This window comes from Camponotus vicinus, unplaced genomic scaffold, assembly GCF_025532165.1.
Source record: "Camponotus vicinus isolate PSW18456_S1 unplaced genomic scaffold, iyCamVici1.0 SCAF_13, whole genome shotgun sequence".
NCBI lineage: Eukaryota > Metazoa > Arthropoda > Insecta > Hymenoptera > Formicidae > Camponotus > Camponotus vicinus.
This window is the reverse complement of record NW_028141949.1, coordinates 15,768,768-15,796,408: the sequence shown is the minus strand read 5'-3', so window position 1 is coordinate 15,796,408 and position 27,641 is coordinate 15,768,768. Positions and strand designations below refer to the sequence as shown.

Here is a 27,641-nt window from a genome sequence, read left to right as displayed (position 1 = left end):
CGAGCTTGTTTAAATGATACACATTTATAGCAAAAATAACTTTGGCGTGGCAGTGAATAATTTTGTCATGACAGAAATAATTTTGTACTTCTTTTTTTAAGTTTTAGTCGCGGCACATGGCGCGACTAGACCGGGTCGCCTCGCGTTATTATCGGCAAACGCCGGAAATTCTGATAACGCCGTGTCCGTTTCCATGCTTCCCTCGTCGCCTTTATACTTCCTGCATCCTTCCTTCGCTCGTTCGTTGATGCTCCTTGATGTCGCGTTTCTGGTAATTTTCATATTTTTCTTTTCGTAATAATATTTTAATATTCCCCGCGATCCATATAAAATATTATAAATAATTGACACTTAAAAATTTATATAACGTTCACAGTTCGCAATAAATTATTTTATTTATTTCTCTCTCTCTCTCTCTCTCTCTTAAAACAGGAATTCGGAAACGAAAGGAATTTATTTTCTATAATTTCTCTGTAATAGACTAATTCTAAGAAATTATTGACATGTTAATGACTCAACTCTATACATATTAAGCTGTGATTAAGAATGTTGACCGTGTTGAAAGGTTGTTGACTTTAAGGCCAAAATTTATTTTCGTCGAAACATTGGAAAATTACAGAAAATAATTTAGACTCTTGTACGACGTATTAATCTTTTTCACGACGTTATTTTACGACGATCTTATTATACCATTACGATGTAATTTCTCGCTTTTCTTGTCTCGTAAGCGAAATAAGTAGAACCAAATACTTTTTCACACATTCTATTTTTTCTTTTTGCATATTCCGGGAGTTTACGTCTCAAGTTGCGCTCGCGGTCCGAGAGACTATGCATATTCATAGTCACGTAATGTAGAAATGAGGGGGGGGGGAGGGAGGGCATACGCCGCGAGAGCCAACGAAACAATTGTTTCCGAATGGTCACGTAAAAAGAGGCCGCAGATACGGTTACTCTCGTCGGAGACGCGCGTGTAAGTGCTCTTTTTACCTGGCCGCGAAAATTGCGTCGCGCGCCGGAAGCACGTGTCACATACACACATGGCTATATCGCGCATTTTTCGCTTCTGCGATGGAAGAGGAAATACTCGGGTGGGAAAGAGTCGAGAGTGTGGTCAACTGTTCATCTCTCGGGAAATTTATTCCGCACCGCGCTTGTGCACGTCTGCTTTTAAAACACGAGAAAGAATACTTGCCTTTGCGAGAAATAAAAGTGGAAAATATCCGCGAATAAAGACGAGAGACGCGTTACATATATTTCTCACAAGACAAAAATGCACCGATGATTTTTTTTCCGCATGTCTTCAAAAAGCAAGTATTTTTTACACTCTACTCGTTTAAAATTGGATTAATGCGACACGCATTTCGTTTCAATCAAGTTTCCTGTTATTAACCATATAAATAGATATAGATAAGTTTAATAATTAGTGGACTCTTATAAATTATGTAGAATACAAGTGAGAGAGGGGGGAGAGTAGTGATGCGTCACAATTATATTTTAGACAATTAATTAATGCGCCATCATACGTTATACATGTACGTCATTAGGATTCATAGATATTATATTACATAATTTTATATCCATCGTTTTATCTTTATGGACGAACCATTATGAGTCAACGATACATCATGGCATCTTTAAAACAACAACGCATGGACAATCGACTATTTTTCATTCTCCGCAGCTGATTCAAGATTATTCACCTCACACAAATCTGCGTATAATTAAAAATAAAAGAAACAGCAAAAAAATACACATACGTATATATATTTATATTTATGATATTTATATAAACAATAATCACAATACGGATACGTGTGCGTGTTTTGCATGCGATTGTCTGATCCTTTTGAGAAATTCCGTGTGAATGTGAAACGCAGTGCACAACATCGAGGCGGAGTACTTTACGGAGGGCCGCGAGTGCGTAAACTGCGGCGCGATTTCCACACCCTTATGGCGTAGGGACGGCACCGGGCATTATCTCTGCAACGCATGCGGTCTCTACCACAAGATGAATGGAATGAATCGTCCTCTAGTTAAACAACCACGCCGCTTGGTAAGGAAGGCTTCGCGACATCCCCCTTCCTCCCTCCGCCTCGTCATCGCGATCCGGAGTAACGGGAACGGAACGGTCTGACAAAGTTGTTTTGGCGGAATATACTCGCAGAGTTATCGTAATTTGTTTTTTGTTTGCCGAATTTGAGAGAATCCAGAGAGAGAGAGAGAGAGAGCAAAATTTTAGACGGTGATTTTTCTTACAAATCGTCTCTTGAGAAACCTGGACAATTGTCTCTGATTTCCGATACCGTTCTGTTCCCGCGTTTCCCGGATCGAATTTGCAAGGTACATTCGAAAGAAAAAATGAGACGAAAAGAGAGAAAGATGGAGAGAAAGAGAAGAGAGAGAGAGAGATAGAGAGAAGCATAAAGGATCCTTTCTCGCTTGTCACTTTCTTATCACTGTCCAGGAGCCTATGTGGAAATTCGCCCGTGATGTTCTGCCTTCCCGTAAGTCCGAGCGATCGCATTCTTCATTCTCCGACTGTGATTCTACGAGGAGGAACGAATCCTCTCGTCGCGCACGATCGGCGATGCAAAAGAAAAAGAGAAAGAAAAAAAAATTTATCCCTCGAGACACTCGTCCATCGAGCATCGCCCCGTGTATGTTTAATACGCGCACGAAAGAAACATCCCTAACGTATGGCCTCATGTCTGTTTCAGTGGCGGACCAGGGCAATTTCTACAAAGACTCTTCTCTCTTCTGTGGGTATAGTGGCGCCCGTCGCGTCCTCGCGGAGGAGAAAACGAGCCGTCGTTTGGTAGGTGTCATCCTCCCAATCAGCATTCTCTCTCTTTCTCACTCTATCTTTTCCTCTATTTCTACCTAACAATACACGCTATATCGAATCAATAATGATATTTTTCTCTTGTCTTTCTTTCTCTTTCTATTCCTCCGCAATATCATCGGCATTCCCTGTCCCGTAGTTTGTCGCGCTTCCCATACTCGTCATCTTCGTTGACTCCTTCTCCGACCAAGTACGGGATAATAGTTAACGATTGCGGTAGTAACTTTTGTCTTTCAATCTTTACCAATCTTTTGTCCATCTTTAAACGATATATTAGATTGATACTTAAAAAAAAATAGTTACTTTTAATCAAATATGCGTAAGAATAAAATCGATGGATAAATGACGTTTGTATTTAAGAATTTTAAGATAATCTTAAAATTAGAAAGAATCAATAATTGAATCGCACAATACTAGCATTAGAAATCTATGCTAGAAAGCTTTTTTCGTAAAACGGTCAAGGATCGACGAATGTTCTTCCTGTCCTGGCTTTCCCTTCAATTTCGCGCTTTCATCAATCATCACGCTAAACGCCAATCGATTATCGTCGACGAAAGCATTCTTCCCGATCGTTTTCGTCATCGACGACACGTTCCTAGCAGGAGACACAACTTTCGAATCGCAAGCCCCGAGGTGCCACTATACCCATGGTACGAGCACTCTCCTCCTCCCTCCGAAATCACGTGCAGCCTGTTAAATGTAAAGTACGTCTCGGGTCGCTCGTAATTTTTCAATCACACAGAATGATTCTTTGTGACGTTTGTTGAGTTTTTCCAGGCTCGCGCGTGATCTTCGGAGGGTGGCTCGCTTTTCTACTCCGCGATCTCTCTGCGGTACCTTGCACAGAAAGCTTTCTAGTCACGGTAATCCTTTCCCGAGCTCACTAGTGACCTCGACCTGGTGAAAGCGGTTGATCATCACCTTTAAATATTTTCCGACTTCCTTATTACATACTTTTTCTGAAATGTACAGTCCAGTTAAGTTATTTTCTCATATATATATTTTGTGTGCATCTATACGTAATTTTGATATATAAATTTCAATGTTTCGTTTTTCTCGAGAGAGATTCTATCGAGATAAAATCATGCACCTTTTTTAAGAGCAAATCACCCCATCCTTCTCATTAGCTTTCATCAGATCCTCATTTTCAAAGACAAATTTTTCTTTTCGATGGCAGGAAACGGTTGTAATAACAAATTCCTATTTCTTCAGTCTGCTTCGAGGCGCGCTGGTCTCTCTTGCAGCAATTGCGAAACGACGATGACATCGTTGTGGCGTCGCAACGCAAGCGGCGAACCGGTGTGTAACGCTTGCGGTCTTTACTTTAAGCTACACGGCGTCAACAGGCCGTCGACTATGAAGAAAGATAGCATTCAAACGCGCAAACGGAAACCTAAGGGCGGAATGAAAACCAGCGACACACCTCTTTCGGGCAACGTTGCGCAATGCGCAAACAACAACAATAACAATAACAACAACATCAAACTCGAGCCAGGTAAGCGTGTCGAACATCTCTATCGATTTAGCGTCCTCATCGTTTAAAGATCTCAAATAATATAGAATTTTTAATTTTTATTCCTTTGTGTTTTTTCTTTTCACCTACAATTTTTCGAAACACTCCCACGATATTTCCGCGTCCGTTTCACTATACTTATTGTTAGTCTCGTTTGCAATTCGAGTTTTTTCACAATTATTTCATTACCGATAGATACCTATGGCGATCTGAGGATGGCTCACACTGGCGTGTCACAAGTGTCATACCCGAGCAATATCTACAACACCCAGGCTTCGAACAGGATAATGTCCTATCAGCCCACCACCACAGGTCTCTATTATGAGATGATGAATTCGCAGCCACAACAGCAATTGCTCGAGACTCATTCGCCCAAGATCGAGTGTCCGTCTTCACCTTGTGCCACCCGTTCCCCAGGAATGGTCTCAGCCGGTCAATCACCGGATCATCACCAGCTCACTTCACCGCATATCGTTACTCTGGGCAGTCCATCGAATAGTCCAGCTGGTCCTAAGATTATGCTGGATAACGGACACCTTGAAAGATCTACGGTTGTGTCAATATCGTCCTAGAAGCTATTCAGAAAGAAGCCGGATAGTTCTCTCGAGTTGTTGTCACAGCTCTTATATTTCTTGAGAAATTTTATGATATATTTATATACAGTGTGTATACATTATATATTTATATATTATTAAATTTCGTAATTTACATATGACCTAATTGAAAGAACTTGTTTCAATTTGTGCAATTGTCGTTTGCACAATATTATTTTTTTTTCAACCAGCAAAATAAGCATTTTGTTAGGTTTTCCGCGCGCATTGTGATACACAAAATTGAAAGTTATACTTTTGTAGAAATCGTGTGTATAAGAAAGCGAGAAAGCAGTAGTTGTTGTAAATATGCGTTTTAAAAAATTTTAACATGAATTTTTCGAAAAAACATGAACTTTCTTTGTCCAGGAAAATGAATTGTACTTTTTTATTCAATCTCTCCTTTTTTTTTTACCAAAGAAGACTTTATTAACAAGTCTTGCGAATCGACATTTAATACCAAATTGCAAAAAATATTTTATCTGTATATATAGATATATAAATATATATAAATATAACGGGAATTTTTTTATATATAAGATTTAGATATTATATATAGATTTAGTAAGCATCCTTATATATCATTCGAATGTAAGAATAAATAGATAAAAGCATAAGGATTTTACGATGGATATATAGTGCCTTTGTTATATATGATATATAAACGGTATCGCGTTTATATATAAAGCGTTTAAAAATAATAAGAATAATGTAATACACAACTAGACAATAAGCATGTAACGATAATTGCATATATTATACGAGTGAACATATTCCCTTCTCTCGATGGCATTACAAGACTAATATATATACAACTATATATTTTCTTTAATATATAGTTCTGCAATAATGCATCGCATTTTGCAAATAACGCAAATATATTTCATATAATATATTTTTAGAATATTGTATATTGAAGCATCAGTTATTTTTAAATAAAAAGGGATAATTAAAAAACGAAGCTAGGAAGCTTTGTCGATGCCTATGTAATCGTATTACATCTTAAATCTATATGTAAGTTTGCATTTGAAAAAAAAAAAAACAAACATTTAAGAATTTAGAAATAACAGATATCATCACTGTATATAAAATTAATGATTTATATATAATGTTATAATGTCAATTATATAATTATTAAACAATGTGACAATTATAAAAATAATAATGAAAAGAAAAATGACATTTTGTAACAGAAAGAGGAACTGATGCGATGTACATTTTCATCATACGCAATCGCGTAATATAAAGCGTGCTACTCGTGACATTTCCTCGAAATTACATCCATCGCGTTGTTTAAAAGCTAGATAATGTACTTGTAAAATTATGAGGTTGAACTTTCCGAGTTATATGGTTGATACGGGGTTTGCGCTGTTTATATCCACAAAAACATTACCTAGCTGACGAAGCAAGGAGTCAGTGAACGACCGGAGTCATCCTCCGGAAAGTTCATCCTTGTGTATTTTTGGCGATAATAAAATATCTCGGCTAATCTCTGTGCGAGTCGCATATGCTCCCTCCCGTAGCAATGGCGTAGCTAACACACAGCGCGACTAGAAAAACTTTATAATAATATCGCCGTAGAGAGGAACTTATCAAACGTTCGAATTAAAAAATGTATCATTCTTTAGCATATTTTTTTGTAATCGTATATTATCTACAAAAGCTGATTAGTTTCTGTGTTGGAAAGTTTTCTAAAATTTATAAGACTTGACTTATCAAGACTTATTAAATCCAATCTCCTGTAATTCTATTAATATATTATAGATTTATTAAAAACTAATGAATAAAATCATTGAAAACAAATTACGATATTTATTTTTTTATAATAAAATTGTTTCGTTATTTCATAAGAAGATACACAATTGTTTGTTATGTAAAAAGAATGCCTCTAAATAATACGATTACGCTATTGCTGCATCTGGAGCAATAATACACGCTGAATCGTCGTCTTATTAGAACGATGTCTCACCTGATTCGCTTATCAGCGGATACCTCGGTGTATGCTCTGTAACCATGACAACAGTCCTCCACCCCCAAAGTTTCATACCTCTCCCTCCTGGTAGGCAGGTGATAAGAGATAATCCGGGCTGAGTATACCTGTAGATACACATCGCGCGGACGCGCGCTTGCACACAGCAAGGTAAACTGATCCCGTCATCACAGGGAGCTATACGAAAATAACTTGGAATAAGAAAATATTAAACCATGTGAATAAAAAAACGAGTACGTAACCGAGATGAACGCGCCTAGGCTAAAACTCATCACGTAAAATCACAAGATTTAAATACATCTTCGAGAATTACTTTGCATAACTTTTCTGTTTCAACATTTATATTTTTCTATTTCGTTTAATTTTTTTCTTATAATTATCGATCCGCCGCGATGAGGTTCCTTGGTAATCTAGTATTTAAATTCAAGGATTTGAAAAATGCGAAACTTTAAATTATTAAAAGTCGGAAATATATGCATATCGGAAGATATAATCAATCAAGAGATAACATAATATGAAAGTTTAAATTCTCAAAAATACATCAATGGAATAAAATTAATCAAAAGGGTATAACATGAAATAAAATATATTTTCAATTTCGAATTACCCAATCTTTGATAATTATCAGCCACTGATAATTAAGATTTGCATCTCGACATCTCGTCCTATTTAAAATTTAAATTCTCAAAAATTGGAAAGTATCAGAAAAATGAAATGAGGTGGTATGGACTAAAAAAATTTAAAATTTTTTTTTCAAGTATACTAGAATATTACAAAGCACACTCTCCACGTGTGCCATTTCTTTATGCTATTTAATAAATTGTAATTTAAAAAAAGAATTGTCTTCTCGAAATGTATAAATATTTGACACATAAAATAATATTAAATTAATTTATAAATAATTTTTCTTCCAAACTAAGATAAATTATATTTTTTAAATGACAGTGTTAGACTTTATATGTAATATACATATCTATAAAATAAGAGAAAAATAATTATTAGAATGGAATTTCAAAATCCAAAATATATATTATATATAGTTGTTGATATTTTCTATCTTTTGTGCTTATTGCAATATTATTGTAGATATTTTCAGAATAATAAGAGAAAATAGTAGAATAATATCAATAATAAAATATTTAATTTAAATATATGATATAAATATAGAGGAATTAAAATAATATATAATCATAATCTAAATTATATTTATAATCATAGCATCGAATGGAATCGATAATTATAAAATATAAAGTCTGCATTTTTATCTAGAAAATCTCATGGAGAATTTTTAGCACGAGCTGGATTTTCTCTTTCTCTCTGAAAAAAAAATACATTGATAAAGTTATAAATTTTTTCGTTGATACAAATCACATCCTTGCTTAATCTTCCATCAAAATTTTGTCTCCTATTCTAATGACAGAAAAATGATATATCTCAGACTATCCAAACAAAATGATTATGAAATTATATATGATTTTCCGCGGTGTAGTTATTTTTACGCAGGTATTATTTTTATTATATCTTATCTTATTTTCTTTGGCATTCCAACATTCTCTCGCTCATAAAACTGAGATTGATGCTTAATCGATAAATAAATAAGTAAATCAAAATTTCTATCTCTCGGTGCTTTGAGAGAACGATTGTCTCGCTTACTTTTAAAAGAGACTATTATTACTATGATTTTAACTCACCTCTGCAGTTTTCATAACGATGAGACCGAAGGCTGAAGAGGAACGACCGGGGGGGAGGCGATACCAATGTAGCAGAAGGAGGATCCAGCATGGCAGTCGTCTCGTAATCGTAGTCAGTCAATATTTGACGGGCTCTCGGATCAAATCGAAGCTTCGATTTTGTGCTACTAGACGGCAGCTTGAGCGACGACCATCGAACAAGGACGGCGGCGGCGACGACGACGACGACGGCGACGACGGCGACGACGACGACGACCACGACGACGACGACGACGACGACGAGAGCGGCAGGCATTCCTCTCGCACTTCGTAAAAACGCACCTGTGTCAAGCGCGCGCCGCGTGCGTGTCTCTCGCTCACAGGCTCACTCGCGAGAACCGAACGAAACGAGGAGTCGACTTGATCCGAACATCAAGAGTACCTCGTGGAGCCGGTGACAATCAGGAACAATCAGGAACAATCAGGTGCAATCAGGACGAATACAGTCACACGGGGCTTCTCTCCTCGTCTTCTTGCTCCGTTTACTCGTAAGTCGAAAGCCTTATCATTCTTGTCAAGTTTCGCGCGCTGACAGAGACCGGCATGGCGACGCCGCATCTGTAGCAGCATTCGTGCACGATTGCATTTCAACGGATTCGCAAGCACTAATTGTCGTTGAATAAATTTTTTCCTGCTTGTAATATAATTAGTGAGTCGATTAGTACGATTGAGAAATAAGTCGAAGCGATCGAATGACATTAATGGTCCTTGAAATCGCATTAGACGATTGAAATAGCTGGATACCTTAAATATGGTTTAAATCTTTTCTCACGTGTATCTAGATAAAGGCGATGAGTCTTATTAATTTTAAAACATAAAAAAGACATTAAGATGTAATAAAGTCGACTGTTGATGAAAGAGCAAATCGACTAACGCGATTTCATCTCACCGTTAAGAGAGACAGAGAAAGAGAAGAGAAGAAAAAAAGAGAGAGAAAGAAACGCACGTAAGAGAGAGCCGAAAGCGAACGTTCGTGGTAACGCGAGCAACGAAAGAAACACTTGTGTTTTATGTTCGAACCTCTTCGACACTTGTGCTTTGTACCTGGCCCGCTTCCTCCTCTTCATCAGTGCGATTCCCCTTAATCTAGGCACGAGCCTCATCGAACATCATTCGATTCATCCGTCTCCCTTTCCCTTTCTCCCGGCGATTCTCTTTCTCTTTATTTTTCTCGAATGTCTCTTTTTCAAGGTCTTGGTTCATTAATCGGTCACATTAATTCGTCTGTTTTATCCCTCAAAGACATATCGCACATGCGTACGAAACTCGCGCGATATTACGCTATGAAAAATTAATATATGATGGAGACGCGATTAATTGTTCCGTGTAATGATAGTTGCATCACAAAATCAGAATTGTGATGAAATAGACACATGATTAAATAACGTAACGTAATTACTGAATATTAAAACGAAAATTAATTCTACCATCGTTGAAATTTATCACATCTTATTTTTTAGAGGAGATTAGATTTAAAAAAATTGAAGAAAAATTTTGCAAAGTATTATAAAGTTGGAGCTATAAAAGCATGAGCTCATTAAAGTATACGTAATTTCCAGTTTATACAAACGACCGAAAATATTTGCAGACTTTTGAGTTTACTCTCTCTTTCTCTTTCTCCCTCTCAAGAGCAAATTAATTATTTTAATGTTTAATTAATTTACCTACATCTGTCGCTTAAGAAGCATGTCCCAAACAATGTCCAGATTATTCGGTTACAACAATGTCGACAGCGCAAATATTAAATCGACATAAATATCAACTCGAGTCGGTCCAATGGTGCGCTCGCGACGGAAGATTTCAATGAAGAAATATTTTCAGACACCTTTTTTAATAAAATTTGAAGAATCGCAATTTAATTTAATTTCTTCACGAAATCTTGTACCTTTCTGTATAAGCTTCTTTCAAAATTTATATATTCCAATTATTACACGTTCGAAATATGTTGACATTAGGTACCTCCAACTTTCTACTTTCACAAATCTCGAATTTCGAAAATTTACAGGAGCTTTCTTCAACCATCGATATGTCACAATCGGAAGCCATATTCACTATCAATCATCTGTACGTCCACGCGCACCATTTATAAGACAAAATAATTTTTTATTGCGCGCAAACTTTTCTTCTCGGTTCGTTCCCGACGCGTTCCATCTTGACAGAAATACGATTCATCGATCCAGATTAAAATCTCAATTGTCACCTGTAGAGAATACGGATCCGCGATACGTTCGACATCGGTGCTCCTTGCGATGTCTGGCACGAAACTATCCGTCGCAGGAAAAGAGATATCCGCCGAGAGAGCGCAGATAATATTTTATTAATCATTAAGCACATAGCCGCCGTACATATAAGATAATGGGAATAATATCAGGCAATGACGATAATACTGTTTGTCGTGCACGTTAATTATTGGTCCTCTCGCACCGCGCCGTCGGCTCGTCGCTCCATTATCGATCAATTTATTCGGAATGTTGGCAAAGTTCATTTTTGAAACAAACTGTCGCGTGAATATGTCACGGGAAATAGCAATCAACGCTTTTTCTTTGATTTCGTTCAAATAATTCGAAAGTCTCGATTCGACAGCGACAACTGAAAGAGATTCTTTTTGAAACGCATATTTCGCATAAAATCGAAATATTTACACGTGAAATATTTTCCTTGAAGGATTTAGACGTTACACAAGTTTTTAAATAATTTTTCTATTCGCATTAATAAAAGAAAACGCGCGCGAAATTAAAAATTTCGTGAAAAAATTTAATTAAAAAATAACGTGCCTTTATCAATAGACTTAATTCTATTTCGAAATCTTCGACTAAATGTAAATTTGAATTTTAGCTTGAAATTTTTTACAACTTGAATATACGTATATTAATAGTTATGTTACGCATTAATAGGGATCTGGCAATGATACCGCTTGTAAAGATCTGTCGCCGTTAAAAATGGAAAGAGCGGCGCGGGCTTTAGTTCCGAATGCGAGAACCCAGTGTAAATCATTTTTTTTCAAGGTCTCGCGACGTTCCATTCGTAGCCGGCCGATCGAAATACAAATATTGGAATAAAAAGTTTCGATCCCGCCGCTGCAGAAACGCAAACATCACCATGGCGGTATACGACGCGCGTGTCTCTCCTCTTCGAGAAACGACGGGCAATTTCTAAAACTCTGTAATATTTTTTTCGCGACTAGCAATTCAATTGTCATAAATAGTCGCGAGTAATTGCGAGTACCTTAGTTATCATCCTCCGCTTTCGAGCTCATTTTTCGGATATTTTACGACGAAGGAACGCACTGTATTTGCGACGAAAATAATGAGCGTGAAATTTGTTTGCACGGCGCGGTTGTAGCGCGATGTTAATCCCGTCGACGTTAAAATCGAGACAGCTCCGTCTCGTTGTAAATTTTAATAATTGCGCCGTAAAACCTTCCCATCTTCTCTCATCTTTGCACGCGTTGCGAGACGTCGTTAAACACGCGCCGATTGGGCAATAAAGGACTTGTAACGCTCGCCATTTTGATGCACGGGCGTGCACTATGCTTGATTAAAACGATGACAAATTGCAATAAAGTTTTATTGGCTTCTTAGCATTCGATGAGAGACGAGAAGCCAGCCTTAGTGCTGTATACTTGGAAATTACTTTGGAAATTTTCCCCAACAGATGTTAAATCCATCCTTATCAAACTATGGCATTTTGTGCGTATATATATGTGGGAGTTTTCCTTGGTAATTATTAAATCTGTTGTCTTTACATCAAACTATAATGTCGTGCAATTCTTCGAGAGAGAATAGCTTGTCGACGAAATTTATTTTGACGTATTTTAATAAAGAGAAAATCGTAATTTGAATAGCTTAATTACAAAAAAAAAGATACAATAATCAAAGTTAAAGAGATGTAATAAATGAGAGCGTTGATATTTTCATTAAGATAAAATCCCCATATTAGTAAGGTAAAAAGCAATTTAAAAAAATTAAAAGAATATCCAATGATTTTTGAACACTGCGTATATCGGTATTCCTTGAATCGCATGATGTCAACGTGCAAAAATAAGACATCATTTTCACGTAGATTCTCGATGATACGGATTCTCACGTACACACGCGATGCTCGCGCGAATCATGCTGCCTACTTTTACACGTACACGGACATACATATACTTAAATTTTTCTCACATACGATGATAAGGGATTTCTACGTGGCTGATAAAGAAATGACCTCGATGTGCGCTCGTGCCTCGTTTAATGACGTAAATCCTCCTTGCGTTCGCTTGCAATTTTTGCTTCCGTCGTGTATTTGTGTCAGAAATACACAAAAGTTTATCCACGAATCAATTTCCAGGCGAAACTCGATGATGTATATATATTCTCGATGCACATGACGCACGTCATTATTTACTTTGTGCTTCATTTTTACAGAGCATTATAGAGTTTTTCGTAAGACACTCAAGTTTGTTGATCTACTCGTCACTTTGATAATAAATATATAAATCTTACATATTTTACCCTTCGATCGCAGTCGAGTATAGTAGATTTTTTTACAAAAATTCCAAAGATTTATTTCTAAGACTCATTCACATATTATTACACACACGTGCCAATAATTTTCTACAGGGAGCTGTAAGACGAGCGCGAAGAAAATATATCGTCAGTCTTCCCTTCCTGCTTCCCTTTTTTTTCGGTTTACACTCGAATGGATCTTGCGCAATGCACTTTGGGTTAAGGTATGTTTCGCAGCCTGCGTTCTCATCGTGAATTCCCGGGGAGATTCGCGGATCGATGCAATCGGAGGCAAGTAAGAACGGCCCTACGCGCTCCTGGCGGACCCGACGACTGAAATTATCATTTTAGCTGATATACTAGCTAATGTAAGGATGCAGTTTTATCTCTTATTATCATGGGAAACGAGATAAATCGCGATAGTGCCGTTTATTTTGACAGCGTGGAGGCAACTCGCGCGCCTCCCCATCGGCAATGTTCAACGCTGCGCGTTTTGTGTATCATCGCTCGGGTGGTTTTTCGTCTTTTGCACTTTGCCTGTGCCTACAGAATCGCGCATTCCCGAATTTCGTCGCACAGATCATACAATAAGACTGCGACAGAAACCAAACGCGCGAAAAGCCGCGCATTGTACCTCAAAGTGTCGTCTTCTTACATCTTTATCGTCTCAATCATTTTCAATCTATAATTAAGTGTATAATTAAATTATATGCGTACTCCTCATTTTGTGACATTGCTGATTAATTAAAATATCCAACTCGAAAATAAACTTGAATTAAAATAAAACACAGGTAAAATTAAATATTACTAAATACGTAATATTTATATATCTCTCGAATTAATAAGTTGAAAGTTGCGTATCAAAATTATCAATTTCTGCCATCTTAAAAAAATATGATTTATTTATTTATTTATTTATTTGCTATCTCTGCATTTTATTTTTTAAGACAAGCGTTCTCGTTTAGAATTTAATTACGACGTTGAGAAATCTTCCACGCAATTGTAATGCGTCGCCGTTACCTCTTGTTTGCCGACAACGTGCTGTTTGCTTATTCCGCGACGTATAACGCGATTGTAAACTCAAATGATCGCCAAACTTCGCCTATGAAATCCCCGTATGTAGGCTCGACTTTAACGCGATTGCATATTGCGCCAAGTTAATCCGCGCCAATGCGTTTCCGAGTCAATAATCGGATCATCGCTTTATCGAGGTGCGACGAGACGAAAAGATCACGTTTTATGGTTCCGCCGAAAACGCACCATTTCTGCAATCGACGCTTTACGATAATGACTTTTTTATTGACAGCGGAATCGTAATAAATTCGTCGATTGACGAATTGCGCCAAGATCGAAAGATACGAGAAATAACGAGGGAATAGATGTTGCTGATAATGCGTCAATCATTTTTTTTGTAAATATAGAGAAAGACTAGACTCGGGGGAAGAGAGGGAAGCGTACAAGTACTATTTATTACAACCTTATCGTACATCTTATCCTTCGATTCTTCAATAATCTCATTATTCTATTGAATTTGATTTTTATATTGAATTTGATTCGATTTGTGAGAAATTAAATTTCCAACCTTATCATTTCTGTTTTATTCGAATGATTATGCGATTACAAAGGCAATATTCAAAATTCGCAATCTCAAATTTATTTGTATTGTCATCATGTATTGTCGCGTTATATAATGACGGTGAATAGAAAACGTAAGTTTCAATATTTCTCATTCCCGATAGAACCGCGTCATTCTCTTTCTTTTTCTCTCATATCCTCGTATAAATTTTCCCACGTTATTTTAAGCCCAGGTTAACAACGGAAAATTGTTACAAAATCAACAGAACTGTAATCCATCGCACCAAACTTTCGGTGTGTTGCAATTGTGTACTATCTCCTCTCTTCCTTTTGTCGTGGCTCGTAACAGCTCGCTCTTATCAGCGGAATATTGTTTCGAGAGGAAACCTGCGTCGCGCGTGTGTGTATGTTTGTGCTCTTGATTTCTATCGAGCTTACACGGTATCGTTGCGATCGCATGTAGAAATATCCGTCATCGTCACGTACGCCATTCCGGGCAATTTCATGCGCGTCCAAAGGTTTTCGCGGCTTGATATTTTTTTTGCCTCCCGAGCGTCGCGATCTATTATTCTCCTCCTTTCTCGCCCCCACCTCCTCTTCCCATTTTGATTTCGCTTGTTGAGATCACGTTATTAACTTATATTCTTGAAGATTCGACAACGACCAATTACGATGAATTGCCTTAATTCACTTGATTTAATTAATGATTAATAGTAAAAATCGGGCGAAAGTTGACTTTTTAGAAAATTAAATACATCGCGTATTTTTGTTCAAAGTCTCTACAAGCTAATTCGAGATTGTTTTATTCTAATATCTTTCTTTGATAAACTCTTCTTCTTTAATCTTGATTTAGACTCGAAAGATAACGCAGGGAAGATTAATTCGGATGCGAGAGAGGTAAAGCGTGTTTAAAGGTACTTTACGTGTGTGTCATGCCTTTTTTGATTACCGAAATTGTGACGGTTTCGCTATCGATGACGTTTCGTTTGCAGAAATGAATCAGGACGCACAACGTGATGCAAGCAATAGTTATTATCTCAAGATGATTTTGCGACGCTTGTGTACGCTATTCGTACCATGTAATTGAAATGTTACCATTTTTTTTCTCTCTCGGCGAGCATGCACAACATTATATTTTCATTCTAAATTTTGGGACTAAATAATGATTGATCGATGCGATGTATCACAATGATTATCTATGATATTCAATCACATTTTAAGATACTCGCGGGCTTTATCGCGCGGGCAAAACTTTAATATCATCATTATTGGCATAATAACTAGTCGTATGCTGTAACTTTTGTAAAAGAAAAAATCGATATATTTTCAATTATATTTCGCGCAAACCATTACAAACGTACCATTTAATAAACATTAATCTTTTAATTTAACAAAACATTTTCCGAATGTTGATGTCGAAAACATTTGGAAAAATTTAATTGTGCTAATATATGTAATATACTTGCAATAAATGGGCTCTACATTTTCGCTGAATTGGCTGCAAAATCTATAATCAAGCAAGACAATTTATCAGATTTTGGATTAGACTCGTATGATTTACATTATATATCACTAGAATGTATATTTACATGAATATATAAATGAATGTATATTTATATGAATATTTATAAAATATTAAACAAGACGCGTAATTAAACGTATGAAATTTTATAGATTCTAGGAAAAAGATATCATCTGCTTTCCGTTCGATCGAAACGAGATTTTATGACGAATCCGTCGCAGCGGGGTTCCCTTTTCCCCTGATCGATGCGCGCGGGAATGAATCATCCCTCTCTCTCTCTACATGGTCAAGCTGTCGCCGCTACAAAATGGCGTTAGCAACGATGGCCGACGATGACGACGAGGTCTCACGTGGACACGTCCCGTTTCCCCGCACCGTCCCTCGTTATCTCATCTCGTCGCAGCTACATCGTGCCTTATCAACGAGCAAACAGACGGACACCTTCACGACCTTTTTTCTCCCCGTACTGTATGTGTGTAATTTACCCAATCCGAGTGGACAGAATTACGAAATTCGGTTTCGTTGGATTCTTTCTGACCATCTATTTTTATCGTCCACGGTACAAACTGGCTTGTGAGTCGACGGATATGATTTCATGAAATAATTTTTGTAATTCTTAAAAAATATTTCGAAAATATATCATCGAGTAAAGATTCGTTTTATCGAGATATTGTTGTTGAAAACAACTTCGTCACTGGAACAATTAGACTTTTTTTTTTTAAATACACATTTTTATTCTCCTTTTGAATTCAAGACGAGATAAATATATTTAGTTTTCGGGGAGAGAAAGGGAAAGGAGAGACGAAGGAATGTAAAGCATGCAGCTCTCGCACGTCGCATTTTTGCGTAGCGAAGGACGACAGAAAGAAAGAGAGAGAGAGAGAGAGAGAAGCGCGGTCGATTCTGGCAGCAACAACGGCACGAAAGAATAACTGCGGAAAGAATCTCGTAACCAATTGACCAATGAACGCGAGGGTCCGCCCAATCAGTCGCTTCCGCTGCTGTCAATCTAAACTGTCTATTGCAAGTTCTCCACATGCAACTTCTCTCTCTCCTTCTCCCTTCTCGCTCTCTCTTTCGTCCCTCGCTACGCATCGACGAAGGGGAGAGCACGTCGTTTCACCTAACCTGAGGTACGGTACAGGTATAGTAGAAACTCACCGGCGGTTCGCTGCGGTTCCACCACCTTTCTTCGCACATCTCTTTGTGGTACGGGCTGTCTCTTCTTGCCGTCGCCAGTTGGCTTCCCGCCGGCGGAGGAAGCGTCTCTTTACCTGAACGATTCTTCTCAACGATCCACGTCGCGATTACTTCCGAGTGCATGTACATTGTATGCATGCCAACATCGATTTAGTCCGAGATTAGTGCGTTGCAGGGTGCGTCGGGAAAACAGCGGGGACGCGACACGAGTCTCAAATGCGACACGCATCGAACGAGGTACCGATGGATTTTCACTCCGCGCGAAATATGGAATTGCCGAAGAATTTGGTGTCGATCGAGAAATTGTACTTGACGAAATTGCGACATTTCAATTACTAGATAAAACTTATTTCGGAGTAAGCACGTCGAGTATCGAAAGTCTTGAATCGAAGCATCTTTATATTTCGACTTTACTCGTTACAAAATGATAAATTCAAAAGTTTGTTATTTACAGAAAAAATGACAGTCTGAAATAAAATAAAATCTTTAATTGCTTCGCACGTACAAATAAACAAATATATAATATGATTTTTATTTTCTTCAACGCGCGATAGTTTATTCGATACTTGAGAGAGAAATATTTATTCGTTATTTCGATTAAAATATTCACGAAACAAAAATAAACATGATATAATTTTGGTTCTCTCGAACGTATGATTTCTTCAAACTTGAGAAAGACATTTATTCCAATTTAATTTATTCACGAAGCAATCGTCATTCGCAAATTAATTTTTCTCCGTTACTCCATTTCCGACAGTTTGACGCTTAATTTTACGGTAATCGACGCTTTTCGCTCGCTTTAACGCAGTTTAATATGACTCACCATGTCGCGTTACTCCGATTTGACGTCCGCGGTACCGGGACACAGATTGCGGGATCATCGCCGACGGTGATGTAGCGGAAGTCGCGCGAGGTCTTTGCCAAAGAAAGAGAGCCGTCGCGTAGCTCTCGTGCCGGAAGTCGAAACTTGACATTGCCGGGCGGAAGTGTGACGCAGGACAAACAGTGCCTCTCGCATTTTTCTCGAGACGGACGAGGTGTGTCCCGGTCCTTTCCCTCTCCGCTAAATCCGCCGTGTGTGTGTGTTTTTGCCCGAAACGATCTCGTGTCGCGTGCCTCGAGGATTCCCCTGAAAGAATGACTAATCGATAATCCGCCAGGACCATCCTTTAGCCTTTATCTCATTAATCGGCAATTTTGCTTAATTTTTTAGGTAAATGCGCCCTTTACCTTTACTCTCGACTACCGTCCGATCCTTGAATTATTATTCCGAGCCTTGGATGAAGCGATGTATATCTTTTTAGAAAAATTGTCCTCGCGAAAGCGCAAAGCGCGAAATGTGTATTCGATGTCAATGATTTCTTCGGCGAAATATCCCTGCCGTAATTGCTCCATCGGAGCGAAAGCAAAAGTTTCCGTAAAGATCGCCGACCTAGACACCAATCTCTTGTGTTATCCGGTTTGAAAATCCGACATATGACTTTGCTCACACGTTCCGTTATCGCGACGATAACGCTATTCCGATGTCTTTACACGCGAGTTTCTGCACGTGGTCGTTCCGTTATTAAACAATTTTATTTATATATTAAACTGTTGCGAACGGCACTTGAACTTTGACTATGAAAATTGAAAAATTCGCATCATCTTCCTCTTCCGACAAGTTACTCGTAATAAATAATAATATAATATGTGTATTTGAAACTATTTACTGACTGTCACATAAATAACTCAATATAATATAACATGTGTATTTGAAACTATTTACTGACTGTCACATAAATAACTCAAAAACATTTTGGCCCATAGAAACAAGTTGATAAGTTACTTTCAGACATATGCGAGAGAGAGATTAGATTACATTATTTTTAAATAATGACAGCTTCTTGGTTTACTTAGGATACAATGATGAAAGAAACGCTGGTAAAGCAAGAGATCAAAATGGAGTGGGAGGGCCATCACGTGGACGATAGTTCACCGCAAGTTGCTGGGACTGAAGATCAGACGGCGTCCAGCCCTCAAAGCGTCATAACGAGCAGAAAGCACGTTAGAACGATCACTACCGCCGGTCATATAACCGAGGGAATCGCCGAAGTCGATCCGGAATCGCCGGACTCCAATTCGGTTAGCGGGAATCTCCATCAGCAGAGAAACGAGCGGCAACACGAGCAAACGCAGCAGCGTAATTATCACGAGGAGCAGACCCATCAGACGCATTACGTGCAGATCTCTCATCCGGGCGCAGTCGAGGTTCAACAACGAGCGGATCACCAACGCGTCGTTTACGGCACTAGTAACGGCCCTGAAATACAGGTCGAAGTTTCCGAGAGCTCCGGGGGTACTATCGCGCTTACGGTCAAGGAACCACCCAGGTAAGAACGGTCGAGAAATTTTTTTCTAAAACTAAGCGTTTGTAAAAAAAAAAGAGAAAGAAAAAGAAACACGCACTTAAACGTCGTGTGATTTGGTCGAACGAAGATACGAGACTCCCGCACCGGACGGTACCGAGATGGACCGGTACGCGATATCTTATCCGGATGGCCACGAGATACGAAGGGAAAATCAAGTGATCGCCGTACAAATGGCCGATCGGCGAGGCCAGCACCATACCGGGCATCAGAAATTCAGTACGCACGACAATCATCATCAGGCGAGATATACATCGCCGGTTCTCACCGCCACGACGGAGGACTACGGCGCTACGACGATCGCCGCGCAATCGGGATCCACGGCCCATCTGGGGTCACCCGCACCGCCGTATTCGCCGCCCATGGACGGCATTCGTCCCGGCCAGCAGCAGTCGCAGCAACACCTCGTGTCGACGAGCTACTCCGACGCCAGCGGCGTCGTCAAGTACGATCCGCCCGAGTCCGCGGCCGCCGTGGAAACCATCAAAGGTCCAAACACGTACACCACTCTAGAGACAGTCGCCATTCCACCCTCGCAAACCACTCAATATACGCAATATTTGTCGGCCAGCGAGACGTTTCAGCAGGCACCGACCTATAGCTATGCCAAACCGGGCGATCCCGTGATCCTGGCGTATCCATCGTCAACGCCACTTGGATCGAGAGTGACCGAGGTAAGAAGAGAGCGAGAGAGCGAGAGAGAGAGAGAGAGAGAGAGCGCTTTTAGAAATTTGCTATTGTTATTTTAATCGCATACTTAATTACTCTCGTTTCTATAATTTTAACTATATAAAAATATATAAATATTAAAAAAATACAATTATATATACATATAAAAATAGAAACAAATTACTAACATTGTCCTAATCTTATCTTTTAAGCCGAGAAAAGATACAAGATTCATTCGTTTCAACAGGTGGAATCACCCGGCAATGCGTTCATGAAAGGTGATCCGACGTTGACGTCATCCTTGACCTCCGCCGCTCGGGCGGTTCCGCTACATTACGATCAACCCGGTTCGCCGGGTTCTCAGGTGACGTTGTACAGCACAGGACCGACGTATCAATACGTGAAGCAACCCTCGGCGCAAAACGACCCTTACTGGCCGGCCGGTAGCACACCCTCGCCCCCGACCTTGGAGTACGTCCCGAGTTACCAGAGCATCATCTCCGTCGGCGACGCCAACATGCAGCTGTACTCCGGCGGTGGATACAGCGTCTCTACGAGCGGGGGCGGACCATCGGGATGGACTACTACCCTTCCGATTGCCGGTACCGACGAGGCCTTCGAAAATGCCGTTATAGAAACCAAGGAATGCGCCAACTGTGCGTCACAGATGACGCCGTTATGGAGACGGGACGGCGCCGGGCATTATCTTTGCAACGCCTGCGGACTTTATGGCAAGATGAACGGGGTCAACAGGCCACCCATGAGATGTCCTAAACCGAAGCAGTCGGTACCGGTAAACATTGTGCGAATCTTTATTATTACGATATAATTATTTGAACGTTGTATATTTAACTCTATATATATCTGAAAATCACTTTTCCTCCCCGAGAACACTCGAGTCTCTATACGTTTTTATCTCTGTTTCTTTTGATAGTCATCGTTATTTTTTCTATTTATTATTTATTTAACTTGACATTTCGATATTCTCGAGCTGAGGTTTACTCGGTTGTTTTCCTTTTCTGATGTTATTTTTTAACATAATAAATTTTACGCTGAATATAATTGTTAAAATATTAAAAAGAAAAACAAGAGATCTCTCGAAACACAATCTGCAATTTTCGCGTTCGAATGCTCGACAGCCGAAATACGTTTGACCATCGCCAAAACGGGGCCACCGATATTTACCCTGATAAATTTCTCGCTTGTGAAGCGTACACGACTTCGATATTAAGTAACGTTCTTGCCTTCTCTCTCTCTCGTTTCCCTCTACGTTATAAAAGACAGAGAAAAGGGGGATGTTATCTCTTGTTGAGTAAATAATCACTACGGGGACTCACTGGCGGCTGTTGTTTGCTCTAGTTTTCTCGCGCCGAGCACTCCCATTTTCGTAGTCTCGATTCCTCAAACACCCCGTCGTGACGACGCAGCATTTTATGTCGTCATCGGCTAAGAACGAGGAATTTTCTCATCTCTCGCGCGACCTTAAAATTTACGAGAAAAAAACAACATATGTCTTAATCATAAATTATTCGATGCAAACAAGAGAGTGCGTCGCTCGTGAAATATGCAACTTGTTTTTGTAATTTTTGCTTCGTTAAATAAGAGAAATTATCATTAAATATCCTTTTAAATACGGTATTTTTTCACACTGCTTACAAATTTTTTGCGAGAGAGAGAGAGAGGAGAAAAAGACAAGACTAAAATATTTCAAGTATGAGATTTGTGCGCTAATCATTTGCTCTCTTTGAAGATCTCTGACACATATTTTTATCATACGCAATAACTTAATATTGTGTATTTATATGAAAATAGCATTTTTTTTTGCAGACCGGTGTACGAAGGACAGGAGTGCAATGTGCAAATTGCAGAACAAACAACACGACTCTCTGGCGGCGAAATAACAATGGTGAACCAGTTTGCAACGCGTGCGGACTTTATTTCAAGCTGCATAATGTGAGTCGCAAAATTATACTTTTTCTTTCATATCCGGATTTAAACGGAAATTTCGTTAACGTATTTATAATCGACATCTTTTAATATCATTACAAGCTACAAATATTTCTATAAATAATAATAAATGATAGTAACAATAAGTTAAAAACAAATTATTGGCGTCTGAAGAGCGTAATTTACAAAGAACAAAACTTTCTTTTTCCTCAATATACCTGAGTAATATTCTGAGAATTAATTCAATGACACAATGCGTTGATCCACTCTCTCGCGATATAAAAACACCAAAAGAGCAGTATAGTAAATTACTTTAATTAATACATTAATCTCGTTACGACTGATCAGCGCATCGTTATCGGTCTTTTTGCGATCGCTAGTCACGATAACGGTGACTTGATTGTTTTTACACGCACGATTCCGTCTCGACGTTGTAGAAGAGCGCAGATTATCGCGCGGATCTGTGCAAACCATCGTGACAATAAATTTAATTAAAACAGAGATTGATGAGCGGTTATGCTATGAATCGATCGAAAAAAATTCATATATTTCGATCTTTTTTTTATTTTTACTCCTCTCAATCTTAAATATTAAACTTTGCAGTACAAGTGATGTTCATACTTTGGCTCTACTGTAATGTGTATATATATATATATATATATATATATCATCTCGAGTAGTAATCCTATTATCTTATCTACAAAAATTTTCGTACATAAAATAAAAGAATTAAAAAATATAAAATTATTTATAAACGATCATACGAGAGCCTCGATCAATCTTAAAGCTAGAAAGCTCGTGCTAAATTTCTTCTAAATTGACGTTTCATTACTTTTTTACGTCAAATCTGGAAAAAAGAGCGCGCACACATAATTAATTTGATTCGACAGGTGAACAGGCCGTTGAGCATGAAGAAGGAGGGAATACAGACGCGAAAACGGAAACCAAAGAATCATTCGGGATCTATCACTGGAAATCTTCCCGGACCTAGTGGTATCCACAAGACCGAGATCAAGTCCAACCTACTCGGTGAGTCTTCGGTGAGCAAGTCTATTATACAGTTTATTTTCATTTACACACACTCCTTTTCCTACTTATCACCTCGATTTAAAGATATACAGGATACAAATCATGCCCTAAATAAACCACAATTCTTCCCGAGCTTAAACCATTTTCATTATTCAAAAACTATTGTCAAGTTTACCGCCATTCTCTCTATGATACGACGACACCCTGTGATATTCTCATTCTTTCTCACAAACGTTAATCGGATATTTAATCGGTTCGATTAGGTGTACCTACAGGTAGAAACGAGATGGTTCGAGAAATATAAATTTGCATGTAAAATGCTAAAACTATTTTTAATATACATTATTGAACAATTATACGAGCAATCGCTAGACTTATATGAATATATCATAAATATATTATAAAGCCATTGCGCATTTATTAAAATATGAAGCTAAAAATTATTTTTACCGTCTCAATTTTATCGATGTTTGAATAACAATGATCAACTAGCTTCTTGTGCGCGAGTGAATCGTTTTTCAGACGAAAACGCAGAAAGTCGTAATTCCCATCCTCGTCCATCGGTAGCTTCGATAGCCGACTATACGATACGATTGTGTGTACATGTGATAGCGCGAAGGGGGATCGACGAAAGAGCACACAATAACCGATAGTGCCTCGGATTGGTCAAAGCTCGGAATGCGCTCTCCGATAGCGACACTTCTCCATTTTGACAGGGGATTAAATCAAGAAATACGCGAAATACACGAGGAGAGAACATGGAACATTACCCTTGATATTTTAATATATATATTCCTCACACACGAATTAGAGCGTAATAACATCGAAAAATCGCGCGGTTTATCGCGTCTAAAAAATTCCAATCAAAGCCATATTCAAGGAGAAAAAAAAATTAGCAACTTAGCATGTCTGATTATATTTATATTAAATCATACTTGATTATATCGAACATTATTATCCGAGATAGTCTCTCGACTTTGCGGGCTCGCAAGAATGACGGATCGTGAATTTTCCACTCGAGCTGTGTGTTCATGCGTTTATCTCTTTTGAGAATCAAGACCTTGAGGTACTTCTTACAAAACAAGGATCAAAAGTCGATCAACGGACACGTCGATTATTCATCTTGATAAGAGCGCGAGTCGATTGAATTAAATGAATTTTTGCGAAATGTGTTGAAGAAATAATTGAAGAATAAAAACTGAAGCCTCGTTGTAAAAATTCGATTCTTTTCTTTTTACATCTAACAATAAGTAAACGAGATAGGATATTAATTTGAAGAAAAATTGACAGATGTGTCGCTGATGATAAAAATTAATAACGTGAAAAGAAATTCCAACGATAGAATACTTGGATAATAATCGAATATTAGCGCGTGCATCTCTCGCAAAATAGAATTCATATACACATATCGCGCGTTAAAAAAAAAGTGAGATTAATCAGAGCATAAGGTGTGACGAGCAAAGTAATCGTGACCGATGTCGTCTCTCTTTTTGTTGACGTTACAGTGGACTCGTTGCAGTTGAATGCAATGTACACAAGCGGGGGCGGGGGTGGTGAAGGGCACAGTCTTCCTGTAGGTACACCAACTGGAGCGCAATTAGGGCACGCACATTCGCCCCTTGCATTACCTACCGCCGCCGTGTTGAATCGCCAAACCACCCTTACGTAAGTCATCAATCATCAGTCTCACTTGAGATTTATTCCGATACGCTTTTATGTGTGTGTGTGTGTGTGTGTACGTGTACCGGATTATCGTTAAATTTATTAATAAACTTGCCTGATTAAATATAAAATTTAAAAAAGCGGAACAAAAAGTGAAATAAAAATATATAATTTTTAATAATAAAAAATAATGAAATTCAACTGTAATTCTATACGATTGCTAAATTATATTTCATTGTCAAAATTTGATTCTTCTTTATAAATAATCTTTATAAATAGATGACATGGGATATTAATTTGAGAAAAATTGAGATACGTCGCTAATAATAATTTATTAATATCCATTTAATTTTTCCACTCTAGCGTGCCACCCCTAGAACCAATCACTAGTCAGCCCAGCGGTGACCTCGCCTCGGTTATAACGTCCACTACGGCAGCACATTCCGAGAGATCGTAGAGAACCGTTTCGTTTTTACCGACTTGAAAGCACTTGCCGACTGCAGCTGCAACGAACTCTGTGAAAAAAATTCTGGCAAAAGCATACCGATTTATGATTGCTTATCGGTATCGATATTTATCGACAAACGCAGAGTGCACGAAAATATGAAGACGGTACGTATCATTTTGTAGAAATAAAATAATATGTATTTTTTATAAGGAATCCGTATTCGCTCGATCATTCAATGCTGAGGAAAAGCATCCGAGCTTTATCATAATTCTATACGAAAAATGAAAAATTCAATGCTAAACGCGCAATGTCAACGGAAAGTTTAGCATCCTAGTCTAATTATTGCGAATTTTGGATTAGGAAATAACTATGAATAATGTTATATATTCCTATATATATCGCGCTTTATATATATATATATATTTATTTAAGTTACATATTAGTTTTACTTAACAGTCTATGTCAGCGCTTGAAAATTAAAAAGCGTGATATTGTATAGCATTTATTCAGTTCTATTGTCTCTTTACGCTTTACATTAATTATTAATTATGTCGAAATTTTGCAAAATAACGAAAGCATCTACGATCTATTATATATGATTTCGATACAATATCGGTAATATTTTCTACAATAACGCGTCCCTTTGACGTTATACTATCGATATTGTAGACTGCTTCATCGCAGAATATACCTGAACCGATACGCTCCCTGTCAGAAGAAACGAAAGATACAATTATATTGTAAGGAGAAAGAAAAATGTGAAAAAACTTATATTATGGATTATATAAAATTTCAATTAAATTTAACTCGAGTCTCTTCTTTTACATAAAGATATTTTATAAGAAGCTCTTTTATACAGAGACTCTAGTTCCAATCACATTTTATTATGCTATTCGTTATCTATTTTACAATATACTTGATTTCTTTTCGTCTCTTTTACGACAATGCAACGTACAAGACATTCTAAATGATTAATCTGTATTTAGCGTGCGACTTGTACTTAATATGTGACATGTATATGTAGCCTGGTTCATATTTGCTCGATTTTGTAAATATATATTTACATCGCGTGATCCAAAGATATATACATACATATATATATATAGAAAGAGAGAGAGAGAGAGAGAGAGAGACGTATATTTTATAATTTTCTCCAAAGAATTATATACTATATATTTTTAGACATTTTCTGCAAATGATTCTCTTTAAATATAATATCTTTCAAAGCGAGATCTTTTTCTCTCTTATCGACGATATTTACATTGTGCATAATGTAATCGCATACTAATTATGCGAGTATATCTTGTCCTAGTATCATCAAAAAAAATTTTAGATTACGATAAATCGAATTACTTTAAATATAAATTATAAATATTTAAGCGTAATGGTAAATTCTTAATCCTTTATTTCTTCTTTTAAATATTATTAACAATTTCGCGATATTTTGAAAAATTGTAAGCTGAGATTCTTTCGCAGGAATCTCCGGCAACAGCTCGTTATCGAAAAGTTCCCGAGAAGATAATATCTATCTGTAACCCATCCAATGATGCGTGACTTATTAATTAGAACATGTATCGTGCGAATAGGATAAATTATTTAACGTTGCACATATGCATTACATGAAAAATAGCAAATATCGTATTTATGTAGATGCAATAAAAGTGCGCGAATTAATTGCGAAATTATCGTACATCTTGTTTTATATCAATAATCCGTACGCATCGTATAATAAACAAGCAAATTGCGCAATAAAGCCGAGTATAAAGCGCGCAAAATTCATCATCCTAAATCAAGCTATGTACCATCTTCTTCATAGAGGAACGATGGTTTTTATTACTTTTTGTTACTTCAGAAAGACATATTTTATCGATAGACCCTTCAACGAAATTTTACATTCTGTACATTGCAAGAAAAAAAAGAATATAAGTATAAATAAATTTGCGTGGACTTATAATTAGAGAATTATTAAAAAACACATTTAATGGCTTATGTGTATATGTATATGTGAATAAAATTTTTTTTCGTTACA

At 37.7% G+C, this 27,641-nt stretch overlaps 4 protein-coding genes across 21 annotated transcripts in view; 2 read left to right on the top strand and 2 right to left on the bottom strand.

The window, feature by feature from the left end:
- Positions 1–6,434, top strand: part of LOC145964509 (uncharacterized) — a 58,892-nt gene extending 52,458 nt beyond the window's left edge. Inside the window, exons 6-8 of one of the 3 annotated variants that reach the window (XM_083087343.1) lie at positions 1,878–2,053; positions 4,055–4,337; positions 4,551–6,434. In XM_083087343.1, coding sequence (XP_082943469.1) covers positions 1,878–2,053; positions 4,055–4,337; positions 4,551–4,927 — 836 coding nt within the window. In that variant the 3' untranslated portion in view covers positions 4,928–6,434. Of the gene's footprint in view, positions 1–1,877; positions 2,054–2,717; positions 2,816–4,054; positions 4,338–4,550 lie in introns of those variants that run through there. The other 2 variants (XM_083087344.1, XM_083087345.1) reach the window with 2 other exon arrangements.
- Positions 1–27,641, bottom strand: part of LOC145964518 (uncharacterized) — an 89,731-nt gene that overhangs the window by 16,292 nt on the left and 45,798 nt on the right. Inside the window, exon 3 of one of the 3 annotated variants that reach the window (XR_014436480.1) lies at positions 18,003–18,581. The exons of the other annotated variants lie outside the window; for them this stretch is intronic. The gene's annotated coding sequence lies outside the window, so the exon portion shown is untranslated. Of the gene's footprint in view, positions 1–18,002; positions 18,582–27,641 lie in introns of those variants that run through there. 3 annotated transcript variants of the gene reach the window in all.
- LOC145964517 (uncharacterized) lies at positions 310–17,909 on the bottom strand. 7 transcript variants are annotated; one of them, XR_014436472.1, is made up of 5 exons: positions 17,414–17,909; positions 10,330–11,254; positions 8,627–9,299; positions 1,802–7,112; positions 310–1,711 (listed from the first exon to the last, which is right to left on the bottom strand). XR_014436472.1 is itself a non-coding variant. In XM_083087373.1 (3 exons), the coding sequence occupies exons 2-3, from the start codon at positions 8,919–8,921 to the stop codon at positions 8,224–8,226; spliced, it is 324 nt and encodes a 107-aa protein (XP_082943499.1). In that variant the 5' UTR covers positions 8,922–11,254; positions 17,414–17,904; the 3' UTR covers positions 8,006–8,223. The 7 variants fall into 7 exon arrangements, 1 of the variants encoding a protein (XP_082943499.1); XR_014436474.1 differs by having other exon boundaries at positions 8,627–9,296; XR_014436475.1 differs by having other exon boundaries at positions 10,334–11,254.
- LOC145964510 (uncharacterized) lies at positions 8,688–27,641 on the top strand. 8 transcript variants are annotated; one of them, XM_083087349.1, is made up of 8 exons: positions 8,688–9,153; positions 19,349–19,821; positions 19,928–20,531; positions 20,774–21,319; positions 22,339–22,479; positions 23,364–23,502; positions 25,008–25,167; positions 25,528–27,641. In XM_083087349.1, the coding sequence occupies exons 2-8, from the start codon at positions 19,355–19,357 to the stop codon at positions 25,619–25,621; spliced, it is 2,151 nt and encodes a 716-aa protein (XP_082943475.1). In that variant the 5' UTR covers positions 8,688–9,153; positions 19,349–19,354; the 3' UTR covers positions 25,622–27,641. The 8 variants fall into 8 exon arrangements, with proteins under 8 accessions (XP_082943475.1, XP_082943480.1, XP_082943478.1 ...); XM_083087346.1 differs by lacking the exon at positions 8,688–9,153 and adding an exon at positions 17,180–17,689; XM_083087351.1 differs by lacking the exon at positions 8,688–9,153 and adding an exon at positions 17,180–17,689 and having other exon boundaries at positions 19,332–19,821.